Source organism: Pongo abelii, chromosome 4 (assembly GCF_028885655.2).
Source record: "Pongo abelii isolate AG06213 chromosome 4, NHGRI_mPonAbe1-v2.0_pri, whole genome shotgun sequence".
Classification (NCBI taxonomy): Eukaryota; Metazoa; Chordata; class Mammalia; order Primates; family Hominidae; genus Pongo; species Pongo abelii.
In genome coordinates this window covers 150,014,030-150,040,017 of record NC_071989.2, presented here as the reverse complement: position 1 = coordinate 150,040,017, position 25,988 = coordinate 150,014,030, and the positions used below count along the sequence as shown (strand labels likewise).

Genomic DNA, 25,988 nt, shown 5'->3' with positions numbered 1-25,988 from the left:
CTTTGGCTTTTACGCTAAGTGAAATGGGAAGCCATTGAGGGGTTTTGATTTTATAAAGGGATCCCCCTGGTTGCTATGTTGGGAGTGGTCTGTAGGGGGCCAAAGGAGAAGCAGAGAGACCAGTGGGGAGGTTTTTGTAGTAATGTAGGTGAGAGACCTCAGAGTATAGTGATAGTAGTGGAGATGATGAGAAGTGGCTTTATTTTGAAGGCAAACTGTCAGATTAACTTGGGATGTGAGAAAAAAAGAGCAGTCAAGAATGACTTTGAGGGCTTCCATCTGAGCCGGCGCTGACCAGTATGGTAGCCATTAGCCACACGTGACTACTGGGCCTATGAAATGTGGCTAGTATCCTTTGAGATGCACAATAAATGTAAAACACCTGCTAGATTTCAAAGACTTAATATGAGAAAAAGCAATACTGGATGAATATAACAAACATAAATTATCTTATGTTTATATTTTTATGTTGATTACAGAATTTTTATGTAGTAAAAATAGTAATTTTTATGTTGATTACATACTAAAATGTTAATGTTTAGGATATATTGGGTTAAATAAAATATATTATTAAAATTAATTTCACCTGTTTATTTTTAATTTTTTTAAACGTGGCTACTGAAAAGTTTAAAATTACATACTTGGTTCACATTAACTTCTGCTGGATAGCACTGTCCTGAGCACCTGAAAGTTCCTGGAGCCGCCATGGTCTGAGATGGGGAAGACTGTGCTCAGGCAGCTGGGAGGTGAGGGTAGATTAGGAGTGCAGTTCTGGACGTGTTGAATTTGAGGTGTAAGTTATGCCTCCAAGAAGAGGTGAAAAATAGACCACTGGGTAGACGAGCTTAGAGTCTAGGGAGAGGTCGGAGCTGGAGACCTAAACTTGAGAGTTGTCAGCACTTAGATGGGTGCATAGAGCTGTGAGTGAGTGCAGATAGAGAAGAGGACCAAGATCAAAGCCCTCGTGCACTCCCATATCTAGAGGTTTGGGAGAAGAGGAAGAATCTGCAAAACGGACAGAAGAGAAATAGCAAAGTAGAAGGCCAGGAGAATGTGATGTCATAGGAGCAAAGTGAAGAAAATGTAGAAGAAGGGAGAGGCCAACTGTGTCCTACACTGCTGAGGGGTCTGCTGCTGAGTATGATAGGACTTAGAATTGACCCTTGGAATTGGAGGTCACGGGGATCTTGACAAGTACAGTCTCAGAGTGATGGGGTGAAAGCTCGATCAGAGTGGGTTTTAAGAGAGAATAGAAAAGTATAGGACAGTGTCTTTTGAGGAATTTTTCTGCAAAGAAGAGCAGAGAGTTGGAACTATTGGTGCTAGAGGAAGTTGAGTCAAGAAAAGAGTTTTTTTGTTGTTTTTGAGATGAAGTCTTGCTCTGTCACCCAGGCTGGAGTGCAGTGGCATGATCTCGGCTCATTGCAACCTCTGCCTCCTGGGTTCAAGTGATTCTCCTGCCTCAGCCTCCCAAGTAGCTGGGACTACAGGCGCCCGCCACCACACCCAGCTAATTTTTGTACTTTTAGTAGAGACGGGGTTTCACCGTGTTGGCCAGGATGGTCTCGACCTCTTGACCTCGTGATCCGCCTGCCTCGGCCTCCCAAAGTGCTGGGATTACAGGCGTGAGCCACCGTACCTGTCCAACAAGAGTTTTTTATTGGATGCAATGTTATATAGGTTTGTAGGTGAATAGGAATGATCTGGTAGGGAGGGACAGTTATGTAGGGGAGAGGAGAGTGAGGGATGTCTAAGTGATTGTGTAGGTGAGAGGAATAGGATTAAGTGCACAGAGGAGGGTCTGGCTTTAGACATGAGTGTTTATTATAGTCACAGGAGGAAGGCAGAATATGTGCGTGAAATTGGGTAAACATGGCACTGGGAGTCTGTGGGGGTTCTTATCTGATTACTTCAATTTCTCAGTGAAGTAGGAAACAGAGGCTGCAGTAGCCGTTTTCAACATTAGCTGTATCATAGGGTTGGCAAATTTTTTTTTTTTTTTTGAGACAGAGTCTCGCTCTGTTGCCCAGGCTGGAGTATAGTGGCTCGATCTCTGCTCACTGCAACCTCCGCCTCCCAGGTTCAAGCAATTATCCTGCCTCAGCCTCCTGAGTAGCTGGAATTACAGGTGCCCGCCAGCACACCTGGCTAATTTTTTTTTTTTTGTATTTTTAGTAGAGACGGGGTTTCACCATATTGCCCAGGCTGGTCTTGAACTCCTGACCTTGTGATCTGCCCGACTCGGCCTCCCAAAGTGCTGGGATTACAGGTATAAGCCACCGCGCCCAGCCTTTTTTTTTTTTTTTTTTTTTTTAGGCTGGGGAACTTTTAAAATTATAAGTGCCTGGGCCCTCTCCCAGAGATTCACATTTAAGTGTCTGGTGTGGAGCCCACGTACTGATATTTTTTAATGTTTCCCAAGTGATTTTGTGCTGTTGAGATTGAGAACCCCTGGAAAGTGATAGAGAATAATAGAGGAATCTACTCAGGTTAGTTAAGGGAGGCCTCTCTGAGAAGATGACATAAGCAAAGACCCGAAGGATGAGAAAAAGCAGCCCAGGGAAGCATGGAAGGAGGCAAGTTCTAGGTAGAGGGAAGAGCGTGTGCAAAGGCTCTGAAACATGGAGGAGAATGTGGCTATAAGCAAGGGCCAGGGCAACACAGGATGCAGTCAGGGGAGTGGCTACGGGCCTCACTGTACAAGTTCTTGCAGCCTATTGGAATTTGGGTTTAACCTAAGTGCAAATGGGACGTTATTGAAGGGCTTCCTTCAAGGGAGTAAAATGGTCTCATCTGCATTTGTAAAAGAGCACTTTGGTGCCTGTGGGAGAATAAGTGTGGGAAGGAGGGCAAGAGTGAAAGCAGATGGCCAGTTAGGGAATTTGCATCACCCTGGTGAGAGTTGATGGGATGGTCCTTGGTCCAGGGAGAGGTCAAGAACGTTTTGGACAAAGAGTCAAGACATATTGATTAGCCATGGGCAACCATGACAGGGAGCCATCTACACAGCCCTTCCCCATCTTTTCCATCCAAGTCATACTAATGGCAAAGAAGATGGACTGAAATTTTCCCAATAAAAATTCCAAGTATGCTCAGGAAAGCAGCTCCATGCCAATCTTAAGGGTTCTGAACCTCCCTATTCCCCTGTTTGAAAAGCAGATCCAGGCTGAGCACAGTGACTCACACCTGTAACCCCAGCAATTTGGGAGGCCGAGATGGGAGGATCACTTGAACCCAGGAGTTTGAGACCAACTCAACTCCTGGGCAACATAGCGAGACCTCATCTCCACTAAAAATAAAATTAAAAAAATTAGCCAGCTGTGGTGGCCAGCACATGCCTGTAGTCCCAGCTACTCAGGATGGGAGGATCCCTTGAGCCCAGAAGTTTGAGGCTGCAGTGAGCCATGATTGCACCACTGCGCTCAGCCTGTGCAGCAGAGAGAGACAGAGAGACCCTGTCTCAAAAGAGGCTGGGCGCAGTAGCTCACGCCTGTAATCCCAACACTTTGGGAGGCCAAGGCGGGTGGATCACCTGAGGTCGGGAGTTCGAGACCAGCCTGACCAACATGGAGAAACCCCGTCTCTACTAAAAATACAAAATTAGCCAGATGTGGTAGCGTATTCTTATAATCCCAGCTACTCAGGAGGCTGAGGCAGGAGAATCGCTTGAACCCGAGAGGCGGAGGTTGCGGTGAGCCGAGATTGCGCTATTGCACTCCAGCCTGGGCAACGGGAGCGAAGCTCTGTCTCAAAAAAAAAAAAGAAAAGAAAATCAGATCCCGTACCTGCCAGGCATTCTATTCTTAGGTGATGTGAGTAGGTTGGAGAAAGTACAAAGAAGGTGTCCGGGGTACTTGTCTAATGTGTGTCCCTCCCTGTCTTGGCCCCCACAAGGCTCAGCAGGCAGGATCTGGAGGCACGGGAGGATGCTGGCTATGCCAGCCTTGAGCTGCCTGGAGACTCCACCCTCTTATCGCCCACCCTGGAAACAGAGGAGACCAGTGATGACCTCATTTCACCCTATGCCAGCTTCTCCTTCACGGCAGACCGCCCCACGCCCCTGCTCAGTGGCTGGCTAGACAAGCTCTCCCCTCAGGGGTGGGCGCTGGGAGGGGAAGGGAGGGAGAAAAGAGAGGCTGGGAGGTGGTTGTGCGGGAAAGTGCCCCCGAACCCTATGATCCCCCTAACCCCATGCAACCTCAAACACTGATCTTGGCTCCTTCCTTCCTCAGAAACTATGTCTTCCAGAGACGCTTTGTGCAGTTCAATGGGAGGAGTCTGATGTACTTTGGCAGTGACAAGGTGGAGGGCTGGGAGATGTGACGACATGGAGATGAGGGAGGGGGGTGCTGAGAGGGGCTCAGAATTGGAAGGAGGGAAGTCCATGGTGTGTGGGGGGGGGCAGTGACTGCATGACTGATGTCAACATTTAAAGTAGCTGGCTTAGCAGCTGTACCCACTGCTTGTGGATTGAATGCCAATCTTATAAAATCTGGGGCAGGACCCAGGGGCTGGCACACATGGCTCAGTTCCTGTCCTCATAGGTCATTGAGCTCTCTCTCTCCAGGACCCCTTCCCTAAGGGTGTGATACCTTTGACTGCCATTGAGATGACCCGCAGCAGCAAGGACAACAAGTTCCAGGTCATCACCGGCCAGAGGGTGTTCGTGTTCCGCACAGAGAGCGAGGGTGAGGGCCACAGCCCCCTGAGTCAGGGCAGGAGGGAGGGAGGCTGTGTGAGCAACAGCCACTGACCTGCTTCTCCATCCGCACCAGCTCAGCGGGACACATGGTGCTCCACGCTGCAGTCCTATCTGAAGGAGCAGCGCCTCCTGGGCCACCCCCGGCCCCCTCAGCCACCCCGACCCCTCCGCACGGGCATGCTGGAGCTGCGTGGACACAAGGCCAAGGTGTTTGCTGCCTTGAGCCCTGGAGAGCTGGCACTGTACAAGAGTGAGCAGGTGAGGAGAGCCGGGCCAGGGCTGAGGGGCCTGAACTAGTCCCTTCTGGCACCTCATGATGCCCACCCCCTGACCCCACCAGGCCTTCTCTCTGGGCATCGGGATCTGCTTCATCGAACTGCAGGGGTGCAGCGTCCGGGAGACCAAGAGTCGAAGCTTCGACCTGCTCACACCCCATCGCTGCTTCAGGTGGGGCCTGGGCCAGTGGGAGGCAAGGCGGGGGACTTTTGCGGGAGGCACAAGGGTGCAGAGGACTGGAGGCCTCTTCAGTAGGACGTCAGAGGGTGTGCACGGATGGTAGTCCAGTGAGCTAGGTCAAGATGTCAGAAGGGTCTGGGCTGCCCCAGGTGTGGCCTGTGGTGGCCCCTGTAGGAAGAGCCAGGGGGATGGGACATGGTGGGTAGGTCCATGCCCACAGACTGGCTGTCCACTCCTCAGCTTCACAGCCGAGTCTGGGGGTGCTCGGCAGAGCTGGGCGGCCGCTCTGCAGGAAGCAGTAACCGAGACCCTGTCTGACTACGAGGTGGCTGAGAAGATCTGGTCTAATCGGGCCAACCGGCACTGTGCGGACTGTGGGTCCTCCCGCCCAGATTGGGCCGCTGTCAATTTGGGGGTGGTCATCTGCAAGCAGTGTGCAGGTGAGGACTGGCCTCAAGCCCATGTGGGGAACAGGAGGGCTGGGACTAGAGGGCTCAGGGTACCCATGCCCCATGTCCTTCACACCCTCACACACCCTCACACCGTCACAGGTCAGCACCGGGCCCTGGGTTCCGGGATCTCCAAGGTGCAGAGCCTGAAGCTGGACACGAGTGTCTGGAGTAATGAGATAGTGCAGGTGAGCGGGCAGAAGAGGGAGAAGGTGGGAGGGGCAGAAGGGAGCGTCCAGAAGCAGGCTTTGGGCCAGCCTGGGGACAGGAATGGAACATCTGAGGACTCTTGAGTTCCTGTCACCTGCCTTTGCCCCTTGTCATCCCACAGTTGTTCATTGTCCTGGGAAATGATCGTGCCAACCGCTTCTGGGCAGGGACCCTACCCCCAGGTGAGGGACTACATCCAGATGCGACCCCTGGCCCCCGGGGAGAGTTCATCTCCCGAAAGTACCGTCTGGGTCTCTTCCGGAAGCCCCACCCTCAGTACCCAGATCATAGCCAGCTTCTCCAGGTAGGAGGGACAGAGCGGGGCTGATCTGGGGCGGGGGGGTCAGGAAACACTCTCTGGAGTTGGAATGCCTAGACTTGGGTGGTGGGGACTGTTTTTGGTGATCATACGACTGTCCCCAATGCTCTCAGTTTGGGATTTGGGGCTGACAGAGGCCCTTCCCTCCCTGCAGGCACTGTGTGCAGCTGTGGCAGGACCCAACCTGCTGAAGAACATGACCCAGCTCCTCTGTGTTGAGGCCTTTGAGGGCGAGGAGCCCTGGTCCCCCCCAGCCCTTGATGGCAGTTGCCCTGGCCTCTTGCCCTCAGGTCATTCCCCCAAGTGCCTCCTCTCTCCCCCACAGGAATTCTCAGACCCAACCTATGATTCAGTTCTTCCAAGGGGCCCCAATTAGCTGATCACAATGGCCCAGCCTGGGCAGTTTCCCAAACCCTCAGATCCTCCAGGGCCTATCTCCTGATGTCATGTGATAGCTGATGATGGTCATGGCTGGGGAGGGTCTGGGTGTTCCAGGTGCTGGTGCTGGTCCACCCCTGACAGGGCCGATCCATAGGTCAGGGCTAGTCTCCCTGGAGACAGTGTGATCTCGCAAAGAAGTGATCAACTTAGTGACACTCATCTCCATTGGTCAGGCCAGGGGGCTGAGACACTTACAGGATGGCACATGCCCTGAGGTGCCCACCCAGAGCTAAGAGCCTGGTTGGCTGGCTGGTAGGGAGAGGCAGTGGGCAGGGGCTGGGCCAGAGGCCTCCCTGTCTCATTACCCCTTGCCTCTCTCTTCTGCAATCTGGGTAGTGAGGGATCCAGCTCCATTGGGCTCTACTTGGCTGTTCTGCCAGTGGAGTCAGGTCACACTGTCTTTCTCCATTTCATCCCTTCCCCAGAGGGGGCCAGGTGATCCCATTGCACTTGGTTGACCTGACTACTTCCCCTTCCCCTTGCAGACCCCTCCCCTGGTGTGTACAATGAGGTGGTGGTGCCTGCTACTTACAGCGGCTTTCTGTACTGCAGTCCCATCAGCAACAAAGCTGGACCCTCACCCCCTCGCAGGGGCCGGGATGGTGAGGGGGAGCCAAGGGATGGGAGCATACAGGGACAGAAAGTGGGTGGGTGTGAGTGTACTGCAGAGGGACAAAGAGGAGAGGGCTGGGATGGGAAAGTGGGGCCATGCCCGGGAATGGGCTGGGGTCCTGGGGGTGAGAGAGGGACCATGCCAAGTGGCAGCATTGGGTGATAGTTAAGAGGATCTGTTCTGAAGTCAGACCGTCTGGGTCAAATCCCAGCTCTGCTACTTCCTACCTATGTGTCTTGGGCAAGCTACTGAAACTGAGCCTCAGTTTCCCCATCTGCAAAACAGGACTGAATATAACACCTCATAGGGTTATTGTGAAGATTACATGGGGTCATATATGGGCAAAGGGCTTGGCACAGAATAAATATCTGGTAAATTGGAACTATGACAGTGGGGGCAGAGGTCTGCTGCCCCCTGACTATCTCCCTCCGCCTTAGCTCCCCCCCGCCTATGGTGTGTGCTGGGAGCAGCTCTGGAAATGTTTGCATCAGAAAACAGCCCTGAACCCCTCAGCCTCATACAGCCCCAGGATATTGTATGTCTGGGTGTGAGCCCCCCACCCACTGACCCGGGTGACCTTGACAGGTAATAGCCCTCCTGTGATCACTGAGCTTCCCCTTTTCTCTTCCCAACCTCCAGCCTGACAGACCCCTCATTGGTCCCATTCTCCTCCCTGACCTCACCTTCTCTCCAGGTTCCCCTTTTCCTTTGAGCTCATCCTCACTGGGGGGAGGATCCAGCATTTTGGCACAGATGGAGCTGACAGTCTGGAGGCCTGGACTAGTGCTGTGGGCAAGGTGAGACAGGAGAGCGCCCTCTGCAGCATCTCATGCTTTCCTTGTCCCCACGTGCTCCCATCTTCTCCTCTCTTATTCCTACAGCCACTTCTTCCACTAACAGCTAAGGGTGACTGAGCACATATTCTGTGCCAGGCCCTGTGTTAAGCACTGCCCACTCGATATCTCATTTAATTTTCACAACCACTCTCTGAGGTCAGGTTTTAAGTATAAGGAAACTAAGTTTTAGAGTTTACGAATTCACTTGGTCAAGGTCACAGAGCTAGGAGGCAGCAGAGCACAGGACTAAAATTCAGGCCGCTGTCTGCAAAGCTCATGGCCCAAACCTCACTGTGCCAATGCCTCCTCCCACGAAGAAGCTGGCTCTGATTCCCACTACCCACCCTCTGCTCCAGTTTTCCAGCAGGCCCAGAGACAAAGCTACCTTCATATTTCCCAGCTTCTCCATTCTTAGATAAGCCAATATCTCTCTCCTGTATGCCATTCCCAAAACTGAAAATTCAGGCCCTGGAGTCAGACATCCTGGGATTTGAGTCTCACAACTCTCAGCCTTGTGAGCTTTTCCACATCTGTAGAGTGGGCGTAAAAGACTCACCCCCTAGGGTTGAGGATTAAATGACATGTGAGGCCCACACACAGCAAGCCCTCAGTATGTGGGCGTTGAAATAATAATGATGGTAGTGATGATGACGATGATGACGACAATCTCTCCCATCCTAAGACAGCTTTTCCCTAAGATCTGTTCCATCTTCAACTTTTCACCCTGGTGCCTTCCTTTCCCTCCTGACAATGCGTCAGAAAGTCGTGTGCAGCCTGCAGTTCCCCTTTGACCCCTTGCAGCTGCCCTCCTCTGCCCATGCCTTCCTGAACTGCTACCTGGCAGGTCACCAGTGCCTTCCCATTTCCAAAGGCCAAGGCTGCCTCCCAGCCTCACCAGGTCATCTCTGCAGCATCTGGCACTCCTGTATGGGAAATGCTCCACTGCTCTCGCTTTTGACCCCCGTCTCCCAGGCCTCCTACAACTCCTCACACTAACACATTGTCTCCATATCTTTTCAGGGCTCTGTCGTGGCCCTCCCAACCAGGTTTAAGTCTCCTCTCATTATTATCTACACTTTCCAAAAAGCTACCCCATCCTTTAAGGCAGTGCTACCCGGAGGGTGCTGTGAAGACTGTCACACCATACTAGCCCCTGGACTGTGTGTTATGGTCCATGACAGGATAAGCACAGAACTTGAGAGTAAGCATTTAGAATATTTTATAGCAATTTGACACAGTAATTTTATGTGTTGAATCTAATTATACAAAAAGGGCTTGGGCCAGGCGTGGTGGCTCATACTTGCAAATCCCAGCACTTTGGGAGGCTGAGGCGGGAGGATTGCTTGAGCCCAGGAGTTTGAGAGCAGCCTGGGACCCCATCTCTACAAAAAATAAGAATTAGCCAGGCTAATTCTTGCTCACTTGTAAGCAAGAATGATGGCGCTCACTTGTAGTCCCAGCTACTGGGGAGGCTGAGGTGGGAGGATTGCTTGAGCCTCGGAGGTTGAGCCTACAGTGAGCTGTGATCGTGCCACTGCACTCCAGCCTAAGTGAGGCCCTGTCTCAAAAAAATAGCGGGTCGGGTTGTATTCTTCGTTTTTTCATCCAGATTTTCTAGCAATTCATTTTTATTATTATTATTATTTTCTTTTTGAGATAGAGTTTCACTCTTGTCTCCCAGGCTACAGTGCAGTGACGAGATCTCGGCTCACTGCAACCTCCGCCTCCTGGGTTCAAGCGATTCTCCTGCCTCAGCCTCCTAAGTAGCTGGGACTACAGGCGCACATGACCTCGCCTGGCTAATTTTTGTATTTTTGGTAGAGACGGGGTTTCACCATGTTGGCCAGGCTGGTCTCGAACTCCTGACCTCAGGTGATCTGCCTGCCTGGGCCTCCCAAAGTGCTGGGATTACAGGCTTGAGCCACCGCGCCTGGCCACTTTTATTATTTTTAATGAAAATACAGTATTGGCTGGGTGTGGTGGCTCATGCCTCTAATTCTAACACTTTGGGATGCTGAGGCGGGTGGATCACCTGAGGTCAGGAGTTTGAGACCAGCCAGGCCAACATGGTGAAACCCTGTCTCTACTAAAAATACAAAAAATTAGCCAGACATTAGCGCCTATAATCCTAGCTACTCAGGAGGCTGAGGCAGGAGAATCTCTTGAACCCGGGAGGTGGAGGTTGCAGTGAGCCGAGATCATGCCACTGTACTCCACCCTGGGAGAGAAGAGCAAAACTCCATTTCAAAAAAAAGAAAGAAAGTACACTATTGGTTAGTGACAGCTTGGGACTTTAAGAAAGAAAAAGGAAAAAACCCTGGTCCTTTACTGCAATTTACTGCAGGTAGTTTGAGAAGCACTGCTTTGCAGTCGACCTCAAACACCCTTTCCTCTATGAAGCTTCTCCCCAGCGCCCTAGGATGGTGGGATTTCCCAGGGCATCATGAGTCTTCAGGTGTAGCATTTTTGGCTATAAAGAATGAGTATGCCTTTTTGGTTGGGCGCAGTGGCTCATGTCTGTAATCCCAGCACTTTGGGAGGTCAAGGTGGGAGTTCGAGACCAGCCTGGGCAACATGGCAAAACCCTATCTCTACAAAAAAAGTAAAAAAAAATAGCCAGGTTGTGATGGCATGCTCCTGTAGTCCCAGCTACTCAGGAGGCTGAGGTGGGAAGATCACCTGAGCTGGGGGAGGTCAAGGCTGCAGTGAGCCATGATCACGGCACTGCACAAGAATGAGTATTCTTTCTTACACCCACACCTCAATTAAGGGCACGAGGCTGCCACACAGGGGTCTTCTTTATGTTGGGGAGAGCAAACTGAATTGAATTGAATTTCTTTCCTGTCTTTCTCCATCCATCTCACGTCTCCTCCTTGGCCGTCTCCTTTGCTCTCTCCTATCCCTTTTCATTCCTGCTTTTCTTCTGCTTTATCTTCATGTTTTTCTCTGCTTTTCCCTACCCTCTTCATGTTTTTCTCTGCTTTTCCCTACCCCGGTCACTCTCATTTCTCTCCCCTATTCCTTGTCTCTTCCCCCATCCCCCTTTCTCCTGTCCCACCCTGCCTCTACAGTGGTTCTCCCCGCTGAGCTGCCACCAGCTGCTGGGCCCTGGGCTGCTGCGGCTGGGCCGCCTATGGCTGCGGTCCCCCTCCCATACAGCCCCGGCCCCTGGTCTCTGGCTGTCAGGGTTTGGCCTCCTTCGTGGTGACCACCTCTTCCTGTGCTCAGCGCCGGGCCCTGGCCCCCCAGCCCCTGAGGACATGGTGCATCTGCGGCGGCTACAGGAGATCAGTAAGCGGGGAGGTTTTGGGGGACAGGGATGAAGGGTGGCCATGGGCATCCATGGGAGCAGACCTTTATTATTTGGGGGTTCTTATGGGAAACAGCAGAACATGGTGGCTTCAGGTACAAGCTCCGAAGGGAAACTGCCCAGCTTTGGAACCCACCTTCATCACTTCCTAGCTGTATATCCCTGGACAAGTTATTTAACCTCTCTGTGCCTTAGTTTCCTCATCTTTAAAATGGGCACAATAATAACACCTTCCTCAGAGGGTTGTAGTGAGGTTCAAATAGGGTAATGCATCTGAAACATGTATCGCAGAGCCTGACAAGCATTTTTTAAGTGCTCAATAAATGTTATTATTATTTTTGGAGACAGAGTCACGCTCTATCCCCCGGGCTGGAGTACAAGGGCATGATCTCAACTCCTCAACTCACTGCAACCTCCGCCTCCCAGGTTCAAGTGAGTCTCATGCGTCAGCCTCCCAAGTAGCTGGGATTACAGGCACCTGCCACCACGCCCAGCTAATTTTTGTATTTTTAGTAGAGAAGGGGTTTCACCATGTTGGCCAGGCTGGTCTCGAACTCTTGACCTCAGGTGATCTACCCACTTTGGCCTCCCACAGTGCTGGGATTACAGGAGTGAGCCACCGTGCCTAGCCTATAAATATTATTATTATTTGGAATCACTTGCTGGTTGGGTCCTGGGAGAGGGGACTGGGTGCCCTCACTGCTTTCCTTTCTCCTAAAAGAGGAACAATGTAAGATAATATTTTAGGACTTTGGAAACAAGAGACCTGGTTTTGTGCTCAGCCTTGCCATTTTATAGCAAGTAATCTGGGGCAAGTTACTTAAACTTTCTGAGATTAATGTGTCACCTATAAAATGGGAATAATAGTACATAACTCATAGGATTCAACTGAATGTTTTTTTATAATGCTCCTAGCCTGGCATCTATGCACGTTAAGCATTTAATAAATAATAGTCTCTATAATGAAGACGATAATCATGAAAATGTCCACTGATTCTCCTCCCAGGTGTGGTTTCTGCAGCTGACACCCCAGACAAGAAAGAGCATTTGGTCCTGGTGGAGACAGGAAGGTAAATTGCCCCTGCCCTTGACCTGGAGCTCCCCTTCCTGGAGCGGAGCCCACACTCTGCAACCTGGCCTGCTGGGCCATTGCCCACTTCCTCAAAGTTTCTTCCCTTGCTCCAGGAAGATTTGGGTTGGGTGTTGCTGCCCTCTGCTGGTGGCTCTGGGAAGTCTGGTCCTCATGCATCTGGGCCTGTCAGAGGAGCTGGCTCTGATTCAGGCCTCTGGGGTCTCAGGACCCTGTATCTGCAAGGAGAGGGCCGGCTGGACTTCACGGCATGGAACGCAGCCATTGGGGGCGCGGCTGGTGGGGGCGGCACAGGGCTGCAGGAGCAGCAGATGAGCCGGGGTGACATCCCCATCATCGTGGATGCCTGCATCAGTTTTGTTACCCAGCATGGTGAGTAGGCACTGGCTGATACTGAGCCAATGGGGGTGGGGGGTTGGAGGGGATGAGGGGGTGGAGAACATGAGTACAGCCAGGGTGGAACGTGAGTGCAGCCTGGAAGAGCTTTGCCTCCAGAAACTGTAGCTGGACCCCAGCTGGTCATATGACTCTTGGCAGGCTGCTTTGCTTTTCTGAACCTCAATTCCATCATCTGTAAAATGGGGCCAACGGTCCTCATTTTTCAGGATAATTGTGACAGTGAGACAATGCTTGTCAAGCCTTGAGCGCAGGGTCTGGCATGTAGTAAGTGTTCAGAAGTTTCGTCAGAGTGTGGAGTAGGGGAGGAGCACTGAAAATGTGACTGAGGACACAGAGCCATAGCAAACAGCGAGCAGCTGCGAGGTGAGAGCTGAGCTGTGCAGCACATTCCCAGAAGTTTTAAGCAGAATTATTCTGCGTGGGAGGTTTTCTGGGCTTAAATGGTCAGCTGTGCAAGTGGCCCCCATAATTCTTTGTGAGTTTTTTTTGTTGTTGTTGTTTGCTTTTTTTTTGAGATGGAGTCTTGCTCTGTTGCCCAAGCTGGAGTGCAGTGGCATGATCTCAGCTCACTGCAACCTCCGCCTCTTGGGTTCAAGCAATTCTCCTGCCTCAGCCTCCCAAGTAGCTGGGATTGCAGGCGTGCCCCACCACACCTGGATAATTTTTATATTTTTAGTACAGATGGGTTTCACCATGTTGGCCAGGCTGGTCTCAAACTCCTGACCTCAGGTGATCCACCCACCTCGGCCTCCCAAAGTGCTGGGATTACAGGTGTGAGCCACCGCACCTGGCCCTTTGTAAGTTTTTTATCCTAAATAAGGACCGAAAAGAATCTGTTTCTCCTGTGAACCCTCTTTAGAAGGCTGGACTCTTAAGAAGGAAAATTCACAGAAAACTAAGGTGGGCAGATCCCTAGATCATTTATAATACCTAATACAATGCAAGTGCTGTGGAAATAGTTGTTATGCTATATTGTTTTTATTTGTATTTTGTTGTTGTTATATTGTTATCTTGGGGTTTTTTTCCAAATATTTTTGATGTCGGTTGAATCTGCAGTTGTGGAGCCCATGGATACAGAGGGCTGACTGTAAGGAAAAAAACAGCTCCTCCACAAACCTACAGATAATTGTTACTAGTCATGGGAAATGGAAAGTCAGTGGCTAATAACATTTTCCATACCTTGGCAGTGGCCTTGTTCAGTGACCTCCCCCACTCACTACATCCTTATCCTCTTCTCAGCCTCTCTCGTGTTCGAAGGAGGAAATAAGTCAGAGGCCCAGTGAGAAAGCCCTGAAGAAAGAATATGGGGCCGGGCATGGTGGTTCAAGTGTGTAATCCCAGCACTTTGGGAAGGCGAGGCAGGTGGATCACCTGAGGTCAGGAGTTCGAGACCAGCCTGGCCAACACGGTGAAACCCTGTTTCTATTAAAATACAAAAATTAGCCAGCCATGGTGGTGGGTGCCTGTAATCCCAGCTACCCAGGAGGCTGAGGCAGGAGAATTGCTGTGAGGTGAGGTTGCAGTGAGCTGAGATGGCACCACTTCACTCCACCCTGGGCGAAAGAGCAAAACTCCGTCTCAATAAAAAAGAAAGAATCTGGGTGTTCATCCCCTCCCCTCCAAGGTTCCTGCATCACCATTGTTTAGTCAGCATACATTGGTTGAGCTGCTACCGTGTGTCAGACACTGGGGATATGGCAGTAAGCAGGGAGGGTCCTAGGAGGGTCCTAGGAAGCTTATTTATTACCCATCTCTTAGGTAATAAATAAGAAAACAAATATAGTCTGTTCTTGTTATTTGTGGTAGTTATGCTCTAAGTCACTGCAAACATTTAATTAGTGAATACTGAATCACTGCCCCAGAGGAAATACAGGGTTAGCTTCCTGCTAGCCTCTGGTTACAATAACATTTCAGTCACGTGATCAATATGTATCCTTGTTTTATGTGTTTTTCTGTGTAAAGAGACCTTATTTTATACATATTGTTTGATTTGTTAACACTGAACTCAAGGCCAACAGCACTGTAACTCATGCCTGAAGGAAGCTAATCTAACACATGTATTTTCTCTGTAAGGCATGTCACACCTTTCTCACATGTAGAAACACTAGACAGCATTTCAGCACTATACTTGGGCCATTTTAAACAGTGAAGTCACCAACAAAAAGCACAAAAATATGGCTCTAAATACACCATTAAAAGGATACACTTGTTTAGAGTAAGAACATGCACATTGGGGAGGGGACTTAAATTTTTCTTCACTCTGTTGAAAAATGATGATGAAAATGCCAAAAGTATTGACTTTGGGGTTACAAATAACATTTAGCAAGTAGGAGAATGTGCAGATATGGAATCCACAGATAATGAGGATGGACTATAAAGTGATTTCAGAGAGTGCTATTTAAAAATAAAAGTGGTGAGGAGATACAGTGTGATGGGGGTTGTTACTTGTGACAGTGAGGTCAGGGAAGGACTTTCTGAGGATGAGGACTCCAGCAGAGACCTAAGAATCAAGACCACGGAGGCATAGATCTCCCCCTCTCTGAATCCCATGCCCCCATCAGCCACATACCACATAGGGAGGCCACAGATGGGCCGTGGTGGGTGGTGGTAGCCTTTGCACCATGGTGAGCAGAGATGGCTGGCTCTCCTCAGGGCTCCGGCTGGAAGGTGTATACCGGAAAGGGGGCGCTCGTGCCCGCAGCCTGAGACTCCTGGCTGAGTTCCGTCGGGATGCCCGGTCGGTGAAGCTCCGACCAGGGGAGCACTTTGTGGAGGATGTCACTGACACACTCAAACGCTTCTTTCGTGAGCTCGATGACCCTGTGACCTCTGCACGGTTGCTGCCTCGCTGGAGGGAGGCTGCTGGTATTCCTAAGATCCCTGAGAACCAAGGCCCAACCAGGATCTCTGCCTTCCCCCACCAGAATCCATGGTTTGGCAGCCCTCCTCCCCATCACTTCCCACCCTGGGGGATCATCCAGAGACTTGGCTCGGGGGGAGGTGGGAAGGGGGCAGAGACACATCCATCCTGCATTTGTGTCTAAAAATCCCTCCCTCCATACCAGCTGCCACTCTTTCTTCCTGGGTCCTCCCCAACCCTCCTCCATTCCATCCCCAGAGCTGCCCCAGAAGAATCAGCGCCTGGAGAAATATAAAGACGTGATTGGCTGCCTGCCACAGGTCAACCGCCGCACACTGGCCACCCTCATTGGGCATCTCTATCGGTCAGTATGGCTAGACCCTCTGCAGGACCCTTCCTCACTTCAATCTGACCCTGCACTTTCATTCATTTATTCATTCATTCATTCATTTGTTCATTCCACAAACAGTTGTTAAGTGAAGGTATCATAGCACTAAGGTTCAGAGAATGGATTTGAGGGATCAGGCAGACCTAGGCTTTAATCTGGTGCCGTCATTCTAGCTGTGTGACTTTGCATAAGTTACTTGTTCTCTCTGGGCCTCAATTTCTTCATTTCTAAAAGGAAGTAATGGATGATGTAATGAATCATATCCACCTCATAGTTTATGAGAGAGTTAAATGAAAGCTGGGTGCATGGTGTCTCACGCCTGTAATCCCAACACTTTGGGAAGCTGAGGTGGGCGGATCACCTAAGGCCAGGAGTTCAAGACTAGCCTGGCCAACATGGGGAAACCCAGCCTCTACTAAAATACAAAAATTAGCCCGGCGTGGTGGTGCATACCAGTAATCTCAGCTACTCAGGAGGCTGAGGCACGAGAATCGCTTGAGCACAGGAGGTGGAGGTTGCAGTGAGCCAAGATTGTACCACTTCACTCCAGCCTGGGTGACAGAGGGAGAGCCTGTCTCAAAAAAAAAAAAAAAAAAGAAAAAAAAGAAAAAAAAAGAAAAAAGGAAAAAAAAGAATAAAAAGAGAGAGTTAAAATTAATAAAATTCTTACTATAGTACATGCCAGTACATCTGGCATGTCATAAGCCTTCAGAAATGGGTAGCAATCAATATTATTTTGTTTTATTATGCGATGTTAGGGAAAGGGTTAGATATAAGAAACAAAAAATGAATAAGATGCATATCTACTTTTACCAATCTGTTAGGGAGACAGACCTTTGAGCAATTCTGGGGAGAAGCCATTTCTGTCTTGCACTGATTATACTATATTACAGGGGCCAGGTGTGGTTGCTCACACCTGTAATCCCAACATGTTGGGAGGCCAAGGCAGGAGGATCATTTGAGTCCAGGAGTTGGAGACCAGCCTGGGTAACATAGTGAGACATCCCATCTCTACAAAAGATAAAAATAAATAAATAATAAAAATATACTATATTATAGGGATTGGTCAACTACAGGCCCATGGGCCAAATCCAGCTTATTGCCTATGTTTGTAAATAAAGTTTTGTACATAAAGTGTAAAGCCACACCCATTCATGTATATATTTTCTATAGCTCCTTTCATGATGCAGCAACAGAGCTGAGAGTTACAACAGAGACTGTCTGTCCTGCAAGCCTAAAATGTCTACTATCTGTCCCTTTACATAAAAAGTTTGCTGATTCTTGCCTTATCTGCCTCCCCTAGACTGGGAGCTCCTTGAGGCCAATATTGTCTTACTGCTGTATTCCAAGCACTTAGCCCAGGCATACAATAGGGACTCAATAAGTGTTTGCTGAATGAATGGCTACACTGATGAAGACCCTGGCACCCCTCTGCAGGGTGCAGAAATGTGCGGCTCTAAACCAGATGTGCACGCGGAACCTGGCTCTGCTGTTTGCACCCAGCGTGTTCCAGACGGATGGGCGAGGGGAGCACGAGGTGCGGGTGCTGCAAGAGCTCATCGACGGCTACATCTCTGTCTTTGACGTAAGGCTTTCCTGACCCCTAACCCACAACCCCTTTCCCCTACCCTTGCAGGCCAGAGACTCTGGATCCTGCTCACCCCAACAAGCCCCCAGCCCAGGCCTCTGGTGGCCGGCTACACCAGGAATCACCTCCCAGAGCCCTGGGCCTTTTTCTCCCACAACTTCACTTCCAACATCGTCACCCCCTTGGTTCTTAGCTCTTCTGGCCTCCAACCCTCTTAAACAGGTCCTCCTTGCCCTTGAGATCTTCCCTGCAGATCCTCTTCCAGCACCCCAACACTCTCTTTTGGCTCTTTCACAGATCGATTCTGACCAGGTAGCTCAGATTGACTTGGAGGTCAGTCTTATCACCACCTGGAAGGATGTGCAGGTAACTCGTCCTGACTTTAGTCTCCTGAATGGGGCAGGAGGAGACATCAGGACAGGAAGCTGACTTTCTGCCCAGTTGAGGAAGTTTCCAGCCTGTCCTTCTGGACCCTAGCACTCAGCTCTCTGGGAGACAGGGGGAACCCAATGAGAGAAGTGCTTTGGGGAGTGGGGTTTAGTTAGGGTTTGCTCCATTTGTTCCACCATGAGGATTCTTCCTGGTGATAATCTTGGCACTGGATAGTTGGTTTTGGTTTTCTGTGGGAACATCAAGTGAGACCTTACTACTAAGTGTAAAAGATCCAAGGAGGAGTTAGTAAAGTCAGAAAAAGCAGTGAGAATAGTAATAATAAATATAATAGCAAACATAGCTGAGGACTTACTATATTCCAAGTATCTCTAATCTCATGTTAGTATGATACAACTCCATGAAGTAGGTAGTCTTATTTTTTTCAAATAAAGAAACGGGCTCAACGGGTCATTTATTCAAGGTCACCCTGTAGCGAGTGGCAGAGACCAGGCAGTCTGACTCCACATCTGTCCTCCCAACCACTATGATGCCTTGGGAAGTACATATGCAGCCTAAAGATGCAGTTCTGCCACTCCCAGAGTTCTCCCTTTTAAGAGCCTGAGTGGCATTGGGGTTGGGAGGAGACCTTTGTTGGAAGAGTCGCTTATGAGGCAACACGAGGAACCCTCTGACTTTGATGTCTTTTGCATCCTTTTTTTGCCCTTCTGACTTTTTTACCCCTCCCCTCAGCTGTCTCAGGCTGGAGACCTCATCATGGAAGTTTATATAGAGCAGCAGCTCCCAGACAACTGTGTCACCCTGAAGGTTGGTCCCGAGGGGACTGGAGGGGAAATAAGAGGATAGTAGGGTTCCAGGGGCAATGGCCTGACCAGCATGGATTCACTGCTCTTGCCCTGACCCCAGGTGTCCCCAACCCTGACTGCTGAGGAGCTGACTAACCAGGTACTGGAGATGCGGGGGACAGCAGCTGGGATGGACTTGTGGGTGACTTTTGAGATTCGCGAGCATGGGGAGCTGGGTGAGTATGACCATGCCTGTGTGTTCATGCATGTGTATATGCGTGTGTGTGGTTGCGTGGTCAAGGTCATCAGTGACTTCATGATACCAAATACAATGGACTCATCCACTCATCCATGCGAGGGGACATTCAACACAGTTGACTCACTCCCTCTTTCTCAGTATTCTTCCATCTTGGTCTTAGTGACCCCCACAAGCTCGTAGTTTACCTTCTACCTTAAAGGGAGCTTCTTTTCCTCTTTTGCCCAGACTCCAAATGTTGGAGAGACCCATGGCTCAATCCTAGGCCCTTTTCTCTCATCGATCTACATTTCTCCTTGGATGAATTAACCCATTCTCATGGTTTTAAATGCCATGAATAACCTGACACCCAAATTTGTATCTCTGGCCCACATCTCTCCTCTCAGCTCCAGACTCACATATCCAAATGCCTACTCAACACCTCCACTTCTGACAAGCAACTCAAATATAAAACATCTAAGACCAATTTAGATGATTTCTAGTCCCCTTTCCTAAAAAAAAAAAAAAAAAAAAAAGCCTAGGCCATTCTCCAGTTTTTCCCAACTCAGTAAATGGTACCACAATTCACCTAGTGATCAAGGCCGGAAACCTGGGAGTCCTCTGGGACTCCTCCCGTTGTGTCATCTTCATACCCAACTCACCAATTAGTCTTGTCAATTCCATTAGAATCAATCACTTCTCTCCATCTCCACTGCCACCACCATCCTAGTTGAAGTCACCATTATCTTTTTGTCTGTCAACAGTAACCACTAAAATGTGTGGCCCCAGAAAGGGGATAGCTGGACAATGTTCCATGCTTGCCTCCCTACAATCCATTTTCCATGCAGCAGCCAAGTGAACACTTCAAGCATAAATTAGCTCATATCCTTCCTATGGTTAAAACCCTTCAGTGGCTTCCCATTGAACTTAAAGTATCATTCCAGTCCCTTACCATGGCTCACATGGCCTTGAATGTCTGGTCCCTGCGTCCTCCATGCCTCATTTCACATCACCTGTTCTCGTATCTATCCTCTTTGCTGTAGCTACATTGGCTGTTTAGTTCCCCAAATACATCTTTCCTGATTGCCAGCCTTTGTTCTTGCATTTTGTCATGCTTGAAATCTTCTACCACCCAATCTTAGCATGGCTTGCTCTTCCTAACCCTTCAGATCTCTGAGTCTCATGTTCAAGTGCCACTTTTGAAAGGTCTTGCCTGACTACCCTATCTCAGTTGCTGTCCTGTTGCTCGCTCAGCTTATTGTTTCTTGCAAAGCAATTATTTGTCTGCAATTATTTTGTTGTCTGTACCCTCACTAGACTGTGTGCTTTGTGAAGGGAGACCATGTGTATCATGCTCACCACCGTATCCCAGGGCCAGCACAATACCTGGCATAGAGACAGTGAAAAATAAATGTCTGTGGTTGGATAGTTGAATGGATGAATGAATGACTGGTGAGAGCTGGGGGCTTAGTATGGATATTCTGATTGATATATAAACCCTCACCTTTCCCCTTAAGAGCGGCCACTGCATCCCAAGGAAAAGGTCTTAGAGCAGGCCTTACAATGGTGCCAGCTCCCAGAGCCCTGCTCAGCCTCCCTACTCTTGAAAAAAGTCCCCCTGGCCCAAGCTGGCTGCCTCTTCACAGGTGAGCCTCCTTCCTCTGCCCAGCATCCCCCAGGTCTCTCCCCTAGCACCCTCCACCCAGGATTGCCCATCTATGCCCAGGTATCCGACGTGAGAGCCCACGGGTGGGGCTGTTGCGGTGTCGTGAGGAGCCACCCCGCTTGCTGGGAAGCCGCTTCCAGGAGAGGTTCTTTCTGCTGCGTGGCCGCTGCCTGCTGCTGCTCAAGGAGAAGAAAGTGAGGCCCTGGGGCCAGAGGCATGGGATGCTGGGTGGCCATGGAGAGGAGCCATGACTGCACCCACCCTCTGACTCCACAGCCCATACTCTCATCAATCTCATTGCTTCCCTGCCCCCGATTTCTGTGACCCTGTGACCATAGACCCCATTGCTTCCATGACGTCTTGACCTCATTAACCATGATCTGTCATCTCTCGATCTCACTGACTCTGTTTCTGTTCTCAGAGCTCTAAACCAGAACGGGAGTGGCCTTTGGAAGGTGCCAAGGTCTACCTGGGAATCCGCAAGAAGTTAAAGCCCCCAACACCGTGAGTTTTCTTCGCCAGCCCACACTTCCAGGGCCTCCCTGCCTTCACCCCGCTGCCCTTTCTGACTGCCCCATCACTGTTCTTCTTTGTCTCCCAGGTGGGGCTTCACATTGATACTGGAGAAAATGCACCTGTGAGTACCTCCTGCCCTGGCTTCTCCTCTGGCCCAGCTCTGCACCCTATCTTTTATCTTCCCTCTTTCTATGCTCCATTCCTATAGCTGTGACCCTCTCTCTCCCTCTGATTCCACTCTGATCACCCCAGCTACTTGTCCTGCACTGACGAGGATGAGATGTGGGATTGGACCACCAGCATCCTTAAAGCCCAGGTGAGGGGAAGGAAAAGGCTGAGGGCTGGGTCTGTGGTCCCCCTGGGGCCCAGCTATCCTCCTCAGTGCCTTTCATGCCCACTGGTGCCAACCCCTCATGCTCCCACCAGCATGACGACCAGCAGCCAGTGGTCTTACGACGCCGTTCTTCCTCTGACCTTGCCCGTCAGAAGTTTGGCACTATGCCTTTGCTGCCTATCCGTGGGGATGACAGTGGAGCCACCCTCCTCTCTGCCAATCAGACCCTGGTAAGGCACCTCAGCCTGCCCCAACCCCTGATTCCTGTCATAACCCTTGTCACATTGCATTAGGGAGTGGTGTGCCTGCTAGCCTGGTGCCACCCTACGCTCACTGTCCCCTTCCCTTCTGCCTTCACCCCCATTCCCCACCCCTGTCTCCTGTTGCTAGTCCTCACTGTGTCTTTATGTCTTTCCCTCCCCTTGTCCCCACCCCACCTGTGTCCAGCGGCGACTACACAACCGGAGGACCCTGTCCATGTTCTTTGTGAGTATTGTGCCTGCTCCAGCGGTGTGCCTGTCAACCCTGTGTTCCTCTGTGCTGTCTGAGCCCTGGGTGGGCTGTTTTCCTCATGTAGGCCATCAGGGTGTGTGTGTGTGTGTGTGTGTGTGTGTGTGTGTGTAGGCCATCGGGGGTGTGTGTGTGTGTGTGTGTGTGTAGGCCATCGGGGGTGTGTGTGTGTGTGTGTGTGTAGGCCATCGGGTGTGTGTGTGTGTGTGTGTGTGTGTAGGCCATCGGGGGTGTGTGTGTGTGTGTGTGTAGGCCATCGGGGGTGTGTGTGTGTGTGTGTGTAGGCCATCGGGGGTGTGTGTGTGTGTGTGTGTGTGTGTAGGCCATCAGGGTGTGTGTGTGTGTGTGTGTGTGTGTGTGTGTGTAGGCCATCAGGGGGTGTGTGTGTGTGTGTGTGTGTGTGTAGGCCATCAGGGGGTGTGTGTGTGTGTGTGTGTGTAAGCCATCAGGGGGTGTGTGTGTGTGTGTGTGTAGGCCATCGGGGGGTGTGTGTGTGTGTGTGTGTGTGTAGGCCATCGGGGGGTGTGTGTGTGTGTGTGTAGGCCATCGGTGGGGGGGGTGTGTGTGTGTATAGGCCATCAGGGTGTGTGTGTGTGTGTAGGCCATCGGGGGTGTGTGTGTGTATGTAGGCCATCAGGGTGTGTGTGTGTGTGTGTGTGTAGGCCATCAGGGTGTGTGTAGGCCATCAGGGTGTGTGTGTGTGTGTGTGTGTGTGTGTGTGTAGGCCATCGGGGGTGTGTGTGTGTATGTAGGCCATCAGGGTGTGTGTGTGTGTGTGTGTGTGTGTGTAAGCCATCGGGGGGTGTGTGTGTGTGTGTGTAGGCCATCAGGGTGTGTGTGTGTGTGTGTGTGTGTAGGCCATCGGTGTGTGTGTAGGCCATCAGGGGGCGTGTGTGTGTGTGTGTGTGCGTGTAGGCCATCGGGGGTGTGTGTGTGTGTGTGTGTGTGTGTAGGCCATCAGGGGGTGTGTGTGTGTGTGTGTAGGCCGTCGGTGGGGGGGGTGTGTGTGTGTATAGGCCATCAGGGTGTGTGTGTGTGTAGGCCATCGGGGGTGTGTGTGTGTATGTAGGCCATCAGGGTGTGTGTGTGTGTGTGTGTGTGTGAGAGAGAGAGAGAGAGAGGGAGAGGGAGAGGGACAGGACAGAGAGAGAGAGGAGGCCAGAAAGAATGAGGAAAATGAGGGATGTAAGATGCGGTAATAAAAGGAGAAAGGTTGGGCACAGTGGCTCATGCCTGTAATCCCAGCACTTTGGGAGGCTAAGGTGGGTGGATCACCTGAGGTCAGGAGTTCAAGACCAGCCTAATCAACATGGTGAAATCCCGTCTCTACTAAAAATACAAAATTAGCTGGGTGTGGTGGTGCATGCCTGTGATCCCAGCTACTTGGGAGGCTGAGGCAGGAGAATCCCTTGAACCTGGGAGGCGGAGGTTGCAGTGAGCCAAGATCACACCACTGCACTCCAGCCTAGGCAACAAGAGTGAAACTCTGTCTCAAAAAAAAAGGAGAAAGTTGTCACAGAATCTGTGAAATAGAAGGAAAGTGATGAAGTGAATGCATTTTGGAGTTAGACAGACCTGGGTTCAAACCCCAGCTCTACCATTCACTCATTATGTGATGCTGGGCAACTTACTTAACCCCTTTGCATTCAGTTGACTCTTTTGTAGTGTAACCCACTGCACAGGGTTGTTCCAGTATCATACATGCCAAGTATTTTACAGCATCTGGCCCAGAGGAAGAGCTCAGTAAATGTTAGTGATTCATAATCTGGTAACTTTAACTATGTGCCCACTCCTGCCATCCCATTCCCATCCAGCCGATGAAGTCATCCCAGGGGTCTATGGAGGAGCAAGAGGAGCTGGAGGAGCCTGTGTACGAGGAGCCAGTGTATGAGGAAGTAGGGGCCTTCCCTGAGTTGACCCAGGACACTTCTACCTCCTTCTCCACCACACGGGAGTGGACAGTGAAGCCAGAGAACCCCCTCACCAGCCAGAAGTCCTTGGATCAACCCTTTCTCTCCAAGTCAAGCACCCTTGGCCAGGAGGAGAGGCCACCTGAGCCCCCTCCAGGCCCCCCTTCAAAGAGTGGTCCTCAGGCACGGGGGTCCCTGGAGGAACAGCTGCTCCAGGAGCTCAGCAGCCTCATCCTGAGGAAAGGAGAGACCACTGCCGGCCTGGGAAGTCCTTCCCAGCCATCCAGCCCCCAATCCCCCAGCCCCACTGGCCTTCCAACACAGACACCTGGCTTCCCCACCCAACCCCCGTGCACTTCCAGTCCACCCTCCAGCCAGCCCCTCACATGACCCTAGGACCAGCAGTCTGAGAGGGTAGGTACCAGAAGACCCAGAAGCTCTTATCATGGCACTGTTGCAGCTTCCTCTGCCCTGGCTGGAAAGACTCCAGAATCCAGTGTGGTGCTGTGGAAGGAGCACTGGACTGAAGGCTTCAGTGGCTGCGTGTCCCAGGACAGGTCATGGCCCCTCTCTGGGCCCAGCCCATTTATCTGTACCATGAGGTAACTGAAGTAAGGAGAGCAGTGAATATCAAACTGTGTTTCTTAGAACCATAAGCCCCACATATTTTCCCTGAACAAGGGCAGCTCCTGCTTTATATATTTGATATGTAGGGGTTCTGTGAGAGATTTTGGGTTTTAAAGGAATGGTTTTACTGCATTAAAGAAAAAAAATGCTTTGGAAACCAGAGGCCTGGATGATGTTAAAGTCTATCCTGTCCCACTTCCTACATTCTGGGACTACAGTGAAGCCTGGAGTAGGGAGAGTGATTGAGTTTGGGAGCTGGGACGGGGGGAGTCAAAAATAGATGAGTAATTGTCAATAAACCTTGGAACCAAAAGACTACCATTCTCATTCATTCATTCAACAAATATGTATTGTGCACCTAACTGGTGCCAGGTCTGGGGATATAGCATGAACAAAACAAACAGGGCCTCTGCTCTTATGAATCCTCCATTGTGGAGGGGAACAGAAAATAGCAAATAAACACATAAACCAGTACTTGAACAAGTGAGTTTAGTGCTGTGAAGAAACTGAACCAAAGTGATGAGCTTGAAGAGTGATTGTGGAGGCCAGGCGCAGTGGCTCACATCTGTAATCCCAGCACTTTGGGAGGCTGAGGGGGATGGATTACCTGAGGTCAGGAGTTCGAGACCATCCTGGCCAAGATGGTGAAACCCTGTCTCTACTAAAAATACAAAATTAGCGGGTTGTGGCGGCACGTGCTTGTAATCCCAGCTACTCAGGAGGCTGAGGCAGAAGAATCACTTGAACCTGGGAGGTGGAGGTTGCAGTGAGCCGAGATTGCACCATTGCACTCCAGCCTGGCAACAGAGCAAGACTCCTTCTCAAAAAAAAAAAAAGAGTGATTGTGGAGATGGCCTTTGGACTGGGTGGATGGGGAAGGCATCTGTGAAGAGTTGCAAAGTAAGGGAAAGAAGCTGTTGGAGGCGACAGATGGAATGCTGGAAGGAGGAGATTCTGGAGAAAGAAAGCAGGCATGAAGAACGCTCTGCCCTGGAAGGGACTTGGTCTACTGAGGGAACAGCAAGGAGGCTGGAGCACAGTGAGCAGACAGTGGGAGGAGAGTACAGGCTGAAGTAAGAAAGACCAGCAGGGTCTTCCATGCGTACCCTTGAAGGCCATGGATTCTATTTGGATTTTATTCTGAAGCAAGTGCATTTTAAGCAAGTAAATTATGAGATCTTATTTCCCTTTAAAAAAGAAAAAAAAGGTTGATCACTCTGAGTGCTGTGTGAACAGTGGGTTGGGGTGAGGGCAGTGTGGAAGCAAGGAGATCAGATATTAGACCAGAAGTCTAATAATGGGGGCTTGGACTAGGATGGTGGTCTTGGAAATTGAGGGAAGTGGATCAATAGGT

The 25,988-nt window shown here is 50.5% G+C and overlaps 1 protein-coding gene across 6 annotated transcripts in view; it reads left to right on the top strand.

The window, feature by feature from the left end:
• ARAP3 (ArfGAP with RhoGAP domain, ankyrin repeat and PH domain 3) overlaps nt 1–24,952 on the top strand; it is a 29,541-nt gene extending 4,589 nt beyond the window's left edge. For 3 of the 6 annotated variants that reach the window (XM_024247675.3, XM_024247676.3, XM_024247677.3), the window contains 29 exons: nt 3,895–4,098; nt 4,233–4,302; nt 4,568–4,688; nt 4,776–4,960; nt 5,043–5,149; nt 5,399–5,598; nt 5,710–5,795; nt 5,939–6,121; nt 6,291–6,426; nt 7,063–7,179; nt 7,628–7,775; nt 7,885–7,987; nt 11,098–11,317; nt 12,343–12,406; nt 12,635–12,798; nt 15,478–15,690; nt 15,944–16,049; nt 17,511–17,658; nt 17,959–18,027; nt 18,784–18,858; nt 18,958–19,072; nt 20,589–20,717; nt 20,798–20,931; nt 21,159–21,241; nt 21,339–21,374; nt 21,506–21,569; nt 21,680–21,817; nt 22,035–22,073; nt 23,912–24,952. In XM_024247675.3, coding sequence (XP_024103443.3) covers nt 3,895–4,098; nt 4,233–4,302; nt 4,568–4,688; nt 4,776–4,960; nt 5,043–5,149; nt 5,399–5,598; nt 5,710–5,795; nt 5,939–6,121; nt 6,291–6,426; nt 7,063–7,179; nt 7,628–7,775; nt 7,885–7,987; nt 11,098–11,317; nt 12,343–12,406; nt 12,635–12,798; nt 15,478–15,690; nt 15,944–16,049; nt 17,511–17,658; nt 17,959–18,027; nt 18,784–18,858; nt 18,958–19,072; nt 20,589–20,717; nt 20,798–20,931; nt 21,159–21,241; nt 21,339–21,374; nt 21,506–21,569; nt 21,680–21,817; nt 22,035–22,073; nt 23,912–24,397 — 3,943 coding nt within the window. In that variant the 3' untranslated portion in view covers nt 24,398–24,952. The remainder of the gene's footprint in view (nt 1–3,894; nt 4,099–4,232; nt 4,303–4,567; nt 4,689–4,775; nt 4,961–5,042; nt 5,150–5,398; nt 5,599–5,709; nt 5,796–5,938; nt 6,122–6,290; nt 6,427–7,062; nt 7,180–7,627; nt 7,776–7,884; nt 7,988–11,097; nt 11,318–12,342; nt 12,407–12,634; nt 12,799–15,477; nt 15,691–15,943; nt 16,050–17,510; nt 17,659–17,958; nt 18,028–18,783; nt 18,859–18,957; nt 19,073–20,588; nt 20,718–20,797; nt 20,932–21,158; nt 21,242–21,338; nt 21,375–21,505; nt 21,570–21,679; nt 21,818–22,034; nt 22,074–23,911) is intronic. The other 3 variants (XM_054555980.2, XM_054555979.2, XM_054555982.2) reach the window with 3 other exon arrangements.
• The last annotated feature ends 1,036 nt before the right edge of the window (nt 24,953–25,988 follow it).